The 14,042-nt window shown below is 42.1% G+C and overlaps 2 protein-coding genes across 4 annotated transcripts; one reads left to right on the top strand and one right to left on the bottom strand.

Moving 5' to 3' along the window:
* Positions 1 to 110: 110 nt before the first annotated feature.
* On the top strand, positions 111 to 8,978 carry CLXN (calaxin). Of its 3 annotated transcripts, none has more exons than XM_069859632.1 (6): positions 111 to 310; positions 1,233 to 1,388; positions 2,817 to 2,921; positions 4,457 to 4,608; positions 6,655 to 6,759; positions 8,740 to 8,972. In XM_069859632.1, the coding sequence occupies exons 2-6, from the start codon at positions 1,274 to 1,276 to the stop codon at positions 8,788 to 8,790; spliced, it is 528 nt and encodes a 175-aa protein (XP_069715733.1). In that variant the 5' UTR covers positions 111 to 310; positions 1,233 to 1,273; the 3' UTR covers positions 8,791 to 8,972. The 3 variants fall into 3 exon arrangements, with proteins under 3 accessions (XP_069715733.1, XP_069715731.1, XP_069715730.1); XM_069859630.1 differs by lacking the exon at positions 111 to 310 and adding an exon at positions 398 to 511 and having other exon boundaries at positions 6,689 to 6,759; positions 8,740 to 8,978; XM_069859629.1 differs by lacking the exon at positions 111 to 310 and adding an exon at positions 398 to 511 and having other exon boundaries at positions 8,740 to 8,965.
* A 28-nt stretch (positions 8,979 to 9,006) lies between these two features.
* RBM48 (RNA binding motif protein 48) lies at positions 9,007 to 14,015 on the bottom strand. Its single transcript, XM_069859627.1, has 5 exons — positions 13,893 to 14,015; positions 12,238 to 12,428; positions 11,962 to 12,107; positions 10,224 to 10,753; positions 9,007 to 9,264 (listed from the first exon to the last, which is right to left on the bottom strand). The coding sequence occupies exons 1-5, from the start codon at positions 14,004 to 14,006 to the stop codon at positions 9,178 to 9,180; spliced, it is 1,068 nt and encodes a 355-aa protein (XP_069715728.1). The 5' UTR covers positions 14,007 to 14,015; the 3' UTR covers positions 9,007 to 9,177.
* Positions 14,016 to 14,042: the final 27 nt, after the last annotated feature.

The raw sequence follows: 14,042 nt of genomic DNA, 5'->3' as shown, positions 1-14,042 counted from the left end.
GGGGATGGGGCAGCCACAGCTTCCCTGGGCAGCATGTGCCAGAGCCTCACCACTCTCATGGTGAAGAAATTCTTCTTATGTCTAGCCTCAATCTTCCCCTCTCCAGTTCATACCCGTTCCCCCTCGTCCTATCACCACAAGCCGTTGTGAACAGTTCCTCCCCAGCTTTCCTGCAGCCCCTTCAGGTCCTGGAAGGTCGCTATAAGGTCTCCTCGGAGCCTTCTCTTCCCCAGGCTGAACAACCCCAACTCTCTCAGCCCGTCTATAACGTTTCATTTTTAGCTCTTCCTGCCTGAAACGGATTTTAGAGGTTTGAAGTTCAGTTGGTTTTTTTCCCCGACTGTTTTTGTCAGACGCTGCGGCCCCTCGCGGGGCTAACGGCTCCCCGGCCGGGGGCTCCGCGCTGCCCCGCCCTGCCCTTCGCGTTGCCCGGGGAGCGGCGGCGCCGCAGCCATGAGCCAGAGGCGGCTGCAGCAGCTGGCGGACGCGCTGGGCCGATCCGCCAAGCACTGTGAGCCGGGGGGCGGCGGGAGCCCGGCCCTGGGCGCCCCCCGGGGGGGAGCAGCGCGGTGGGGCCGGCGGCGGGACGGGATCTCCGGGCACCGCGGGGGCGAGGCGGGCGGGCCCTGTAGCCACCCTTGGCCTGCCCGGCTGCTTCATCGTGAATCATAGACTAGTTTGGGTTGGTAGGGACCCCAGAGGTCATGCAGTTCCACCCCCCTGCCATGGGCAGGGACACCTCCCATCAGACCAGGCTGCCCAAGGCCCCATCCAACCTGGCCTCGAACACCTCCGGGGATGGGGCAGCCACAGCTTCCCTGGGCAACCTGTGCCAGGGCCTCACCACCCTCGTGGTGAAGAAATTCCTCCTTATGTCTAGGCTAAATCTGCCCCTCTCCAGTTTATATATATTGGCCCTCACCCTATTGCTACAAATCTTCATAAACAGTCCCTCCCCAACTTTCCTGTAGCCCCTTCAGGTACTAGAAGGTCTCCTCGGAGCCTTCTCCTCTTCAGGTTGAACAACCCCAACTCTCTCAGCCTGTTCTCATAGGGAAGGTGCTCCAGCGCACTGATCATCTTTGTAGCCCTCCTCTGGACCCGTTCTAACAGCTCCATATCCTTCTTATGTGGAGGATTCCAGAAATGGACACAATACTCCAGATGAGGTCTCACAAGAAGTGAGTCTCACTGAAGTTCCAAACCATGTTCCCTTGTGTTTGGGCTGGCAGTTAACAGAAGTGAAGTGGAGTGCCTGATCAAGCTCTTTGACATGCTGGTGGCCAAGTCCAGCGGCCGCTCTACTGCAGTTGGCTTTGACCAAAACATGTTCCGAGACGCCCTGCACTGCACCTTTGGCATGACAGATGACATCCTCATGGACCGAGGTAAGGTCAGCAGGTCTGAAAGGATGGAAGATTTTAGTTTTATGCTGTTGTCCTGGTGAGATGCCATCTCATCCCTACAAGAACCGCAAAGGAAGAGTTACACTCAGGAGCCGCTAAGTAAAGGATATCTTTTTTTTTCCTTTAGACAGAAAAATTATCCCTTACTTCAGAATAGCTCAACCTCTTATGTGAGAGAGACCAGCCAGAAGCAGCTGTAGTGCTATCCTGTGACTTTCTGTTCCAGTCACTGTAGTGTCATGACAGAAGCTGGCAGCACGGTATCCCTTCTGCCTTTTCTCCGGGAGCTGCAGTCACTGCCACTGGTGGACAGATCGGTCTCAGGCTTGGGGATCCTGGAAAGGGCAGGCGACTGCTGAAGTAGAGATCCTGTGAACAGCACTGAAGAGACTAGGCAGGCAATGAAGGGAGGCAAGAGCGATGAACTGAATAACCCCTTGAAAATGTAGTGATTTCATGGATTCACAACACAAGGGCCACGTTTGAAGTTGCTGTGAGAATTGCATGAATGATCTCTGAGGTACAGGTGTCTAGAGGAGGCATGAGTCTGTTGTTCCTTTCAGTCTCAGGCTGCCAAGAGCCACCTCTTGGTTCAATTTTCTAGAGGAGAGTACTTAAATGCCATAAATTAAACCAAACCAAACTTGTTGCCTTTTTATGCCACAAGTAAGTGTGACTTGGAAAACACCATAGGGGGACACATTCTTCAAAATGCTTACATACAAGGGGGCTGGTTTCAGTTTGCAAAAGTAAACCTGTTGTTTTCCAGTTCCAGAATTCTAGGCTTTGTGCGTAGAGGTGTTCCTGTAGCCAACTTGCTAATTAGCCTTGTAAAACATGAACTATTATAATTGTTAGTTGGTGCTTTGAATTGTGTCTTGGATTTGAAGTACTGTTTTACAGGCTACATGACTAGTGAAGCTTCAAGATTGAAAGTTTCTCACTTCAGGGAAGGGAGGAAAAAAAAACAGGTTTTGGTACATACAGGAGAAGGTTATTTTTCTTTGTATTGTTTTTAGGATTACTTTTTCCAAGATTTCCTGAGACAAAACCTTGTAATTAAAATCCTCTTCTATGTGCAAATATGTACTAGTATAAGGGATATCGGTTTGTTTGGTGTACATCTCCATGAAAGCAGACTTAATGTAGTTGTTTAAGTCAGGAAAGCAACAAAGTGAAATGTCTTGCCCCAGCAGGGTCCTGGAGTAGAAGATCAATAAACTGAGGGTTGAAATCCCCATAATTGTTATAACTTAGAAAGATTAAAGAAGGGTAATTGCACCTTGACAAGAGCAGAGGAAACATCGTTAGAAAAAATATGGGTTTATATTTTCACTGAATTTAAGAAGATAGTCTTTTGTTTATGTTACCCTATTATATAAATTTAAACGTATCTAATACACTTCCCAGTGTTCTGCATTTTTGACAGAGACCACGATAACTGCATCAATGTGATGGAATGGGTGGAAGGTTTGTCAATATTTCTTCGGGGGACGCTGGAAGAAAGAATTAAATGTAAGGTTCATCTGTATGATAGTATTTAGTAGTAATCATTGAATTCATGAATATTAAATTACACATTGCTTTTGATATAATTTAGAAGTTACTCTTACAAAGTATTTGGTAATCGAAGAGTTTTTCTTCTATTTAATACAATGAAACAGTTCTGAAACAGCTTCTCTGAGAGAAGTTTTTCTATGTAAACTGCTGTTATCACAGCTGCCACCTTATTTTGTTACTGACAAAAACTAGCATTTGAACTTAGTATACAGGTCTGACAGAATATATGATTTTGTATTCACTCAGAAAAATCGAAAGAAACAGATACAGCTCAAGGGTGATTTTGGCTAAATAACACAGTGCCAAGCCAACCAAGACCTGTGCCAACATTCATTTACTGGCACAGTGGGGACACAGCAGCAGTTGCATTGGTTCTAATAGATCTTCAGCTTGGAAGCACAATGGAAAAAATTAGTCTCTTCGTAAGATGGTCATGAGTACCTCCGCAATAATGATGGAGAAAGATATGGGAGAAATATAGCAAGAACTCTACAATTTTGAGAAACAGAAAAAAAAAATGGAGGTGTGGGGAAAATTGTGTTAGAGAAAGGAGAATGACAGCATGTTGTTTCCATAGTTCCCAGATTGCAACATCAGCCCTTCCTAATTCACTATATAAATTCATCTGGAAAGTGGCCTGGGATGTCACAGCACTAGGATAGGGGCCAAGGATATAATTCAGTATGTCAGTACAACTGCCAGCAGTAAAATAGGCAGCCCCTGCTGTAAGCACTATAGCAAATACCAGTGCATAGTGATACACAGTGTTGTCTGTCGTTATGTGTACTCCAGTATGGTTTTTACTGTAGGCTTAGTCTTTGTCAGGGAAAAAAACCCTTCTTGTGTTCAAAAACTGAAGAGTTTTGTTTGTTTGTTTGTTTGAATAAGCTTTGTTAAGGATAGTAAATTTTATTGTGGTCATAGATTTCACATTCCAGGGAGGTAGAAACAATTAGAAGATTAATTAGGCAGATATTCATACATAAAATACTCCATTACAGAGATTTCCTCTTTGCATTATGGAATTCTTCAGTTCTCTCTTCCATGATAGTACAGCTTATTTTTGTTTTTCCTGTACTTTTCTAACCTAGCTTCTGAAATAGCTAGGATGCGTTTTGTAGGTGCAAAGTCCTTTTGATATGGACAGCCAATCCCCACCCTGGGAGGTTGGGCTTGTAAACCAGAATGTAATTTATATTCTAAACTGACACTTTTAGAGAAGTTAAGATTTGCAAGTTATGATGGTTGCTGTGAAATGAAGATGATTTATTTGAGCAGAAACAGATTTTAACTATGAAGGGTAAATAGCCAACAATTGACTAGTATATGTATCAACGTGACATATTTTATATGAGTATTATATACAGTAAATGTGGCTCAATAGTTATGCTGTACAACATACAATTCACATTTTCTGTCTATAGATGACAGCTTTAATGGTGTGTGATGTAGTTTGTATGAACTTTAAATTGATTTATCTTTCAAAACAGACTGTTTTGAGGTTTACGACCTGAATCAGGATGGATACATTTCAAGAGAGGAAATGTTTCAGTTGCTGAAAAACAGCTTTCTCAAACACCCATCAGAAGAAGATCCAAATGAGGCAGCCAAAGACTTGATAGACATAGTAATGAAGCTAATGGCAAGTACTTAATCACTGTGATACTTGAGTGTCTTTCAAATATTCATTAACTGAACCTCAAAACATTCCCATGAGGTAAATAAATACTGTGACTGCTCTACGGTGGGATTCTGAGCCACAGAGTTAATGACATACTTGAGATAAACAAGACTGCCAATGAAAGCCAGAAATACAATCCAGATCTAACGAGTCCCAGTCCAGTTGTCCTCACATGAAACTGTTAGTTTAGTATGTGAATGCATTATAAACTTTATATTATAAACATTATATATGTAAAATAATATCTGTATGTGTGCATACATGCATGTTCATACCCAGTCAAAACAAAAGCCCAGTCAAAAGTGGGAAATTCAAAAGCATAATCTGCATTTATTTCAGTGTTTAGTGCCCGCAGTAGCTTTATTATTAAGTACATTTTTGTTTTATCAATTTGCCATAAAATGCCTTTATCCAATATATATATTCTATTAGTACAGTAACCTCAAGGTTATTAATGTAAAACTGGTCTTACCGTTATCAATCTAGGATATCCAAATCAACTGGGGACTGTGTTTCAAAATTTTCATCAAATCGAGACTACAACCTCCCCTCCCATGGTGGCATTCAAAAAAATCTCACTTAAACCCAGGTCTTGAATCCCAACTCCTTTTATTTAACCCTCTGTTTTCTATTTTTCAAACCCTCCTCTTTTGTACACCCTCGCATCTTGGCAGTTGATAAGTGGGCTATGCCATTCCAAGTGCAAGCAGTATCCTTTAGACATAATGAAGTCTTCATATAGATAAGAACACGTATAAAATAATCATTTACATAATCCTGTTAAATAAGAACTTCTGAGAGCTCCGATACTTGTTAGAAGGATGTCCAGACCTGAGTTGGCTTCTGGGCAGTTGTCCGAATAGGTTATTGCTGATTGCTGCCCACAGCAAATAATTAACTAACTAATTATTAGATATCCAAAAATGCACTTGTGGAGTCCATCACTCAAAGAAAAAACTACTCTTTGAGCAACTGCCAGTAGGTACAACTGCTTTGTGACTAAGCATGCCTCCAGTCCAATAACAGTGTTTTCATACTTAGTATTTATAATGAATACACTCATACACTGCTTCCCCCTGTGCTGAGGAGTATAGAATGTATAGCCTACCCAGCCACTTCCATTTGTCTCAAGCATCCAGTGGTAGGCTTTCCTGTTAGGAATCTCTCTGTCTACATGGCCCCTCACCTCTGCTTTTCTGGCTGATAGAACCTGTGCTCCCTGCACATTCAGCAGCTATGATGGTTCCATGGCTTGATCTTCAAAAATTTTGATTTGGCCCTGTGGCTTGAACACTAGTCATATCCACCCATGTATCTTTATTACAAGCCTTTATTTTAAATGGTTTGAAGAAATGCTTATGCTCACCATAGCATTTGTTGGTGTTTTAAGCTGACATGTCAGTAGAACAGGTTTTCCAATTGCAGAAATACTAGACACACAAGGATGCTTTTTCCACCCAGAGGAACATTCCTGCTACACAAAGAACAGTATGAAAGAAGTGGGTGGGCATCAGCATTGCTGTATGTGCAAAAGACAGGGCAGAATTGTGCCTGCTATAGAAACCCCTAGGGTAAAGTAGTTCCGGTCTCATTAATAGGATGCAGGTACATTCGTGGTGTAAACACATATGCAGAATACAAAATACCCCACCATAAAATACAAAATATCCTAATATTTTCTCCTGCTTTTAATTTATCTGAGTGCAACTGTCCTTAAGATTGTCCATCTAATTCTCAGCTCGGCCTCTTCCCATGTTAAAGTTTTGCCTTCTTCAGAATTCTGCTAACAAAGCCATATGAGGTAGTTGAGCTTACTTTACCTTTTATGCCTTATATAGAGGCAAATGATACAAATTGTGTCTGAGCAGAGACTGATGGCCCAAGTAAAATAATTTTTGCACACAATCAAACTAAAAATAGCATCCCTGTCAATAAAACACTTGTTAAATAAATATACAATTACTACAAGTAATCATCCTTTGCTGAAGAGTTCCCTTCCTTTTATAGGACTATGACCATGATGGCAGGCTTTCTTTTACAGACTTTGAAAAAGCAGTCAGAGTTGAAAATCTTCTCTTGGAAGCCTTTGGACCATGTTTGCCAGACATAAAGGTACATCAAGCTTGAGTTGAATAAAAAAAAAACCCAAAAACCCAAAAATGCAATACTTTCTGTACTATTGTTAAGGAGATGTAAATATCATGGTATTAACTGTCACTACATGGGGCCTGCTGAAATCAACTGATAAACACTGCAGTTATGAGATATGCATGTGCCAAGTTTGTATCTACCTTTCACAGCAATGTTGCCCTGTGCAAACACTGCTACCAGAGGGCATAAGAATACACTGTTATTTGATATTCGTCTGTCCTGGGTCATGAGTATAATGAATGATCCTCAACAGGCACCCTCTCAGACTAAGAAAATGAGACTGTTCTCTTAAATTGTTTATCTGAAAGGTTTGCAAGAATAAAACTTCTATTTTTCCTTCTTCACTGTCGCTGGCAACACTGCCATCACTTCACTTACAGTCTTTTTTGGGAAAGGCTGGTAACTTTCTGAAAAAAATTACCTTAAGAGTGTTCTTCACCTCAGTGTGGCACTGCTGTGTTTTAATTACATCTAACTGGGCTTTTTTTTTATTAGTGATCCATCTAAATCAATTCTTTTTTTTTGAAGATGGCAGTTTAGAGCATGCTCATTTCCTCAGTGTTAAGTTCAACTGCGGAGAGCATTTCTGCTCTATAATAATTTTTTTCCTAATCCAGTAATCATGATCCTATTTGAACTGTGTACCATTTTTAAATACTGAAAGTTGTGCCTTCATGGAGATGGAAAAACAAAATTCTGGAATAGATGCAGTGATTCCTAGAAGCAGAAAAGCTTTACAAGACTGCTGCAAACATAGCAAGTTTTCATTCCCCCACAATTCCTGCTAGCTCACCTACCTGGTAGGTTGGAGGATAGGAAGAGCGTGCCTTGTAGCCATGATTGCAGACTATTTTGTACCTCATCAGCTGTAAAGCAGCTGTTTCCAAAATGTCAGACTTCTGGCAGGCTGTCAAAAGACTTCAAAAAGATTGGGAAAACCCAGTTATATACTCTGGTTGTTATGCTAGTGAATAGCTTTTGACAAGCTTTCTAGCAAAATTATGCTCACCAATCAGCATAGAAAAATAACTTGCTGTCGGTGATAAAGCAGGTACACAGCTCAAGCTGATCATCATGGAAAACTCGTCTTGTTTCTAGCTTACGGTATTTGGCCCTTTGTTCTGTACCCTACCCAACTGTTGTCTTTTCACTGGGTCTCTGGTTTCATTCTTAAAAGAGAACCATTTATGCATCCCTGCAAAGTCTAAAGACGATAGATTTTGGCTGAGCTTGACATCATTCACTAGCTTTCCCAGTGGGGTTGCATTGGGGAATATTAATTGTACTCCTTGACACAAATTAAATGCTCCTTGGTTTTTAGATATATTTGTAAAAAACATAGCAAGCAATGTATAGGACAGAGTCCTATCACCGTAAGTGATGCTACAAGGAGCCTGCAAAGACGCACCACAAGCCAATTCCTTACAGGTGCTTGCACCAGCACCAGTTCTGGGACCATCAGCATGAAGTGCCTTAGCCCAGCATTCTCTTCACCCCCCGTCAGTGCCTGTTCTGCTACCTAGAAGTAGCCCCTGAGCAGTCCCACTCCAGGACTGTTACACTACTACACTGCAGATATTTCCTACCTCATCAGCAAGGGAAATGTCACTACATTAAGTCACCCCAGTCACTGCCAGTCCCTGGCATTCCTGCTTCCAGTTTAACTCATCCTGCAGCTGGGCCTTCTGTGCCAGATCATTCCTTGGTCACACGTTACCACCGAGTAGTTCAAATTTGAATTTCACCTTCAGTTAGAACTGGGATCTTGGTGATATCATTAATGCTAGGGAATTTACCTTTTCTAAGCTAAAGAGCAAGAGATATCCTAAGTATTAGGATTGTTACTGCTTACACATTTCAGTTCAGCATCTTCTCTGATTAAATTTAAATCCTTTAGTTAATTGAAAATTAACTTACATTTGTTTGCTTGTTTTTAAACAGAGCAGTATGGCATTTGAGGAGAAAACATTCCAGGAAACTCGTAAACTGTAACTCCAAGTGGAATACTGTTGTAAGAGGCTTTCTTCACCATTCTTCATAGTATAGTACAAATAGGAGCAACTTGAAATTATTACTTAGTTTCAGAATTCCTTTACTGTAAAAGCTACTGAATAAACAGAATTTACTTCTATTGCTCTACCTAAATACAGTTCTTCAATGAGTTATGAGATACATTATGGTACAAAGTACACAGGACAAGACTGCAATAATAATATATTATATTGGTTTCTTCATTCCAAGAAACAAATTGATACAATTTTTAACAGGCAATTGCTTGGAACTATAGTATAAAATAGTTTTATGTTTGACATAAAAAAAATAAGTATTTTCAACTACATCCTTTAATAAAGGACTGTTGGAAGATGCTGCCAGCAGTATCTATATTCTTCTTCTCTGCTTTACAACTGGTTTGGCTGAGCTGCTCTCTGGCTTTTCCACAGATGTTCTTGAAACAGAATCTGCTACCTAAATAGGGAAAAAAAATAATCTTAGTAACTGTAACCACTCCTTTTTTTTATGCTGGTTTTCAAGTAAGGCCATGTCTCCAACATTTGAGTATTGGGAGGGACATCATTCATTACTATAATCACACTTGTATTGAATTTTCCTGAAGAAAAGGGGAAGAAAAAGAGCACCAAAGGCAGCATTAAACACAAGAGGTGAAACTTGGAAAACAGAAGTTTTAGCAATACCATTTTTGGTTTTTAGCCACACAAACTGATTTCAGGTAAGTAACACTGAGTATCACCCTTCGCCCCACCAGAGGTGTTTTCAAAGTAAGATTTGGCAAGCTTTTTTAACTCGGGTATTTCAAGAAGGGAAGAGAAAGCAAAAAAAACATGTTAGAAGAATATTTTAGAAATTCATCAAACTGAGTGGAGATAAGGTCTTTAAGATCATTCTAGTTAGTCACAGCCAAGGGAGCTTTGTCATATCTTAATTTAAATGGCAAGGTCTATCAGGAGTGTTCAACCAGCATAGAATTTGTGGTTCTGTACATCTTTTAATGCCATAAGAAGTGCTGAGGCAAAATTAGATTGAACACCTGACTTTATTATTTGTTACTCTCTTTCAACCAGAACCCAGACACTAGTACCACACAGAGTCAGGAGGACTACCTGCAGTTACCATGCCTCCCCATATGGGAAAAAAAAAACAAACCAACCAGTGTCATTTACTAAAAATCATTTAGGGCTTTGCACTGATGTTTATACTTTCTGAAGTGTAGTGTAAGAGGTATGGAGCAGAATGGCCTGCAATATTATGCATTATGGAAGAGTTAAATAGTAAGAATGATAGCTTCAAGTGACAAATAAACTGGTAATACTGAATAGATGTTGAATTAAGTTACCTTAATCTCTGCTTTTATGGGTAATGAGCACATAATATATGATTGAAAATATCAGAACTTTCAGAACCCGTACCTCCTTCAGTTTATTTCGAATTAATGTAGCTGAAGTATTCAAGGAATCATCATCCATATCCACTTCAGGCATTTCCGGTAGCTGTGGACCAATAATAACTTCAGTATTGCCTGTACTTGGTCCAATGAGGGAAAACTTGTTACCTTCTTCTCTCTTCCTCTTACGTTCTTGCAGATGAGTTGTACGAGGCATAAACCTATCAATTCCATTATCAACTGGAACTGTTCTTTGCTGCGTTAAGGAAGCTGGTGGGGTACATCCTCCAGGCTGTACACGTAGAGGTAGGGATGTGCTTTGACCAAAGTACCCAGAAATTTCAGCACAATTGTTGTCATGCTGGGGAAACGTCCACAGGCTCTGGTTCTGATTCCCAGGTGGATATCCTGTATTTTGGGATACGCTGTAAGAACTTGTAAGGCAGGATGGATCCCAGTTACCAGTTGTACATGACACCGGAGTACTCCACAGACAGTCAGAGTTCTTTGAGATGGTCTTCTTAGACCGCTCTACTTTCTTTAACACAAAGCAATCTTTAAAACAATAAAAAGAGTAGCTTCAATATTTCATGTCATAATGAGTTCTAACACATGAGAAAAAAATATTTAATACAATTACAGAAACAATACCAGTGCTAATGTGTTCCCAGCCTCCTTTCTGCGCTTCTTTTTTTCCCCCAAAAGTTGCAACTTTCAAACAAAAGTTTTTCAGGCTAGCCCCTCAGCTGGTTTGTCAGGAATGCCTGAGTAGAAGTATTAACGCAGTTTTGAGAACACGATGCAAGCAATCATTTTTATCTCCAGTTATGGTTTCAAAGATGGGCTGTCTTGCAACATTGAAAAAAAAGTGTTTTGATGTTAAACACTATATCCTCATGCAATGAATAATGATATTGGTAACTAAGCACAAAAAAAGGAGAAGCCTGTGCTTGGCTGTTTGCTTATTTCTCAGCTTGCCCAGCCTTCAGTGATTCCTGGGAATTCTGCAGTACAGCAGCCTTTGTAAACCCAGTCCATTCTTAGCATTCCAGTACCTGACGGGGCTACAAGAAAGCTAGGAAGGAACTATTCACAAAGGCTTGTAGTGATAGGACTAGGAGCAATAGGTATAAATTGGAGAGGGGAAGATTAGGCTAGACATAAGGAGGAATTTCTTCACAACGAGGGTGGTGAGGCACTGGCACAGGTTGCCCAAGGAAGTTGTGGATACCCCACCCCTGGAGGTGTTCAAGGCCAGACTGGATGGGCCTTGGGCAGCCTGATCTAGTGGATGTGTCCCTGCCCATTAAGGTCCCTTCCAACCCAAACTATTCTATGATTCCTTCAGTGCCGATATCTGGGCTGGAGAAATTTGCTGTTGAAGTTTCTGGTATAGTCACCTTCCTTACAAGTTATCCCTTTGGGCATGACTGAGCTGGAACAAGATGAAAAAGACAATCCCAAATTTTCTGCCAGTGCTCGAAATTTCTGATAACATTTTGAAAAGAAAACAAAGAGACAAGCAAATATATCATTATTAAATCTTAAGCATTCTTTTAGTCTCAACGAAAAGCTAAGTTGCTTTGAAAAAGATACAGCCCTCTAAATACTGAAAGGTGCCTCTGTTCTGCTGCAGACATACTTAAAACACAGCATGAAAACAGTCAGATACCAAGCATTGTCTTTAATGGGCACCTTTAACCAAAACCCCACCCATCCCTGAAGTGGAAAGTTAAGATTCTATAGGAAATGTAACTACAAACCTCTTTGATTTATTGCTTTTGCTATATACTTTCTTCTATCCTGCAGCTTCTCCCTAGTTTCTTGGACTGTTTCAAATTCTGGAGCATAGCACACATGCAGCAAGCTACCAAAGAAACTTCGATCGTCCATTTTTTTCTTGGCCACCCTGAAGGGAATTAAATGGTATTGGAAAAACTGAGGATTTTACTTCAACTCTTTATTTACAATCACTTAAGATTCTAGAGAAGGTATAAAAGACTAAGACAGCAAGAGGCAGATATTGCCTTGTCCAATACCTTGCACACTGCAGTTTTTGGAATTTTATAAGATAAACTTCAGTAAATTGCTCTGCTGGGTATTCATCTAGGGCATGATACTCTTCAATGGCACCATATAATGCAAATTGTTCAACTAGCTCCTTCATAACGCCTAATGCAGGAACTCCTTGTATTAGTAAATAACGAGATTCCAAGTTGATAGTATATACCTGGAGGAGAGAGGAAAAAAAAAACAAGAGTATTAAAAGCGTTCCATTTTTGCTCTACTGCAAAAGTAACAAGTCTTCTCACTGCTCTTCCTTGAGTCCTCTCAGGATGGTGACAATCCCTTTCTATTTTGGCTCTAGACTCTTGTAGGAACAGTAAGTACACAGTTATCTGGGACCTTTTTGTCACTGAGAATGAACTGAACTCAAGCTTCCTACTTTAAGCAGGGCACAAATATAATTTCACTCCACCAGGTCAGAGGACTGCCATTCACTGAGTAAAATCTGTTAAGTCCCTGGCCAATTCCTTACAAGACTGACTAGTAACCAGTTAGTATAAGGCACTGTCAAAATAAAGAAAAGAACATTCTAAACCCTCTCTTGTTTGCAGGCAGAGAAGCCATGCAGGTAAGACACAGGGAGGGTAAAATAAAAAGAGTACCACGATTCCTTGCAGTAGGTGATGGGCATGCAAAGCTGCCTCCTTGCTACAGTCATCGAAGAGCATACATTTTTAAGACGGATACAAGATACTGAGAGAAACAAGGTCTTCCCCTAGCAGGTAAAAAATCCCAGCCAAATGACTTTTCTGCTTTGTGTATTGACTGACACATAGCACAGACTAGGGAAAAGCTCACTGCATACAACAGGAAGCTAAATGATAAGATCAAAGGAAATTCATTATTATTTTGTTAAAAACCCAAACATTTATACCACACGAGCTACACTTCTTTCTCAAAAAGACAAATAATGCAGGACAAAGAGAGAAAGACTCAGGAAACCAGCTCCCCAACCACTGTCGTGAAAGATAATCTCTGCAAATAGGCCACATAAATTGTTCTTGCAACAGCAGCTTACTCCTGCCTGCTCTTTCTCTCAACTCGGCCCTAGAAGGTGCCGTTACAGCACACTGTACGCCAAGGGCTCAAAAAAACCCCCGAATCCAGCATTTTTTCCTGCTGCAGTGGAAGCTCGTACTCTGCAAGAGGAGAGGCACACAACGCACGCTGCTCCCTTCGTGTCCCCAGGAGCTGTGGGGGACAGAAGCAGCCTTGCAGACGCGAACCCTGCTGCATCCACCCCACTGCATGCTGGACAGTATCGGCCCCACTCAGCTCCGAAGGTTTCCTTGCGCTGCCCTTAACCTTTGGGTTCACACCTCGCACACAGCTCCCCTACTTGCGCGATCCCTATTTCTAAGCGACCGGTTTTGAAAACATAACGTGGGAGCCGCCGGGCCGCGCAGACCCAACCCCAGCCCGTCCTCCTGCTGCCTGCGGCCCGCCCGAGCAGCGAGGAAGAACCGGAGAGCCCTCGGAACGGGGACAGACTCTGGCAAAAGGGGACGGGGCGGCGGCACAGCCGCAGCCTAGAGGAGGCGGGGAGCGCGGCTGGCGACTTCCCTGCCCCCGGGAAATGGCTGCCGGCGGCTCCGGCAGGGGCAGCGCCCGGCGACCCCAGCCCCACCTTCACGGCTCGGGGCCGCCGCCCCTCCCGGTACGTGGCGCGCGACTCGCAGACCGCCAGCTGCACGTGGTGCCTGCAGGCCTCGCCCAGCCCGCCACCGCTTCCGGCCGCCATCTTCCCATCGGCTCCCCAAAGCGCCCCGCGCAGGCA

The sequence above is a fragment of the Phaenicophaeus curvirostris genome, chromosome 6, assembly GCF_032191515.1.
Source record: "Phaenicophaeus curvirostris isolate KB17595 chromosome 6, BPBGC_Pcur_1.0, whole genome shotgun sequence".
Taxonomy (NCBI): Eukaryota; Metazoa; Chordata; class Aves; order Cuculiformes; family Cuculidae; genus Phaenicophaeus; species Phaenicophaeus curvirostris.
The sequence above is the reverse complement of the archived record's forward strand: the minus strand, read 5'-3'. Positions and strand labels throughout refer to the sequence as shown.

Coding starts and splice junctions, on each gene's coding strand:
- CLXN (XM_069859629.1), top strand. CDS start 454: ATGAGCCAGAGGCGGCTGCAGCAGCTGGCGGACGCGCTGGGCCGATCC. Junction 4,609..6,654: donor ACATAGTAATGAAGCTAATG/GCAAGTACTTAA, acceptor TTCCTTTTATAG/GACTATGACCATGATGGCAG. Junction 6,760..8,739: donor CATGTTTGCCAGACATAAAG/GTACATCAAGCT, acceptor GTTTTTAAACAG/AGCAGTATGGCATTTGAGGA.
- RBM48 (XM_069859627.1), bottom strand. CDS start 14,006: ATGGCGGCCGGAAGCGGTGGCGGGCTGGGCGAGGCCTGCAGGCACCAC. Junction 12,108..12,237: donor CAAAAACTGCAGTGTGCAAG/GTATTGGACAAG, acceptor AATTCCCTTCAG/GGTGGCCAAGAAAAAAATGG. Junction 9,265..10,223: donor TTCGAAATAAACTGAAGGAG/GTACGGGTTCTG, acceptor TTCCCTATTTAG/GTAGCAGATTCTGTTTCAAG.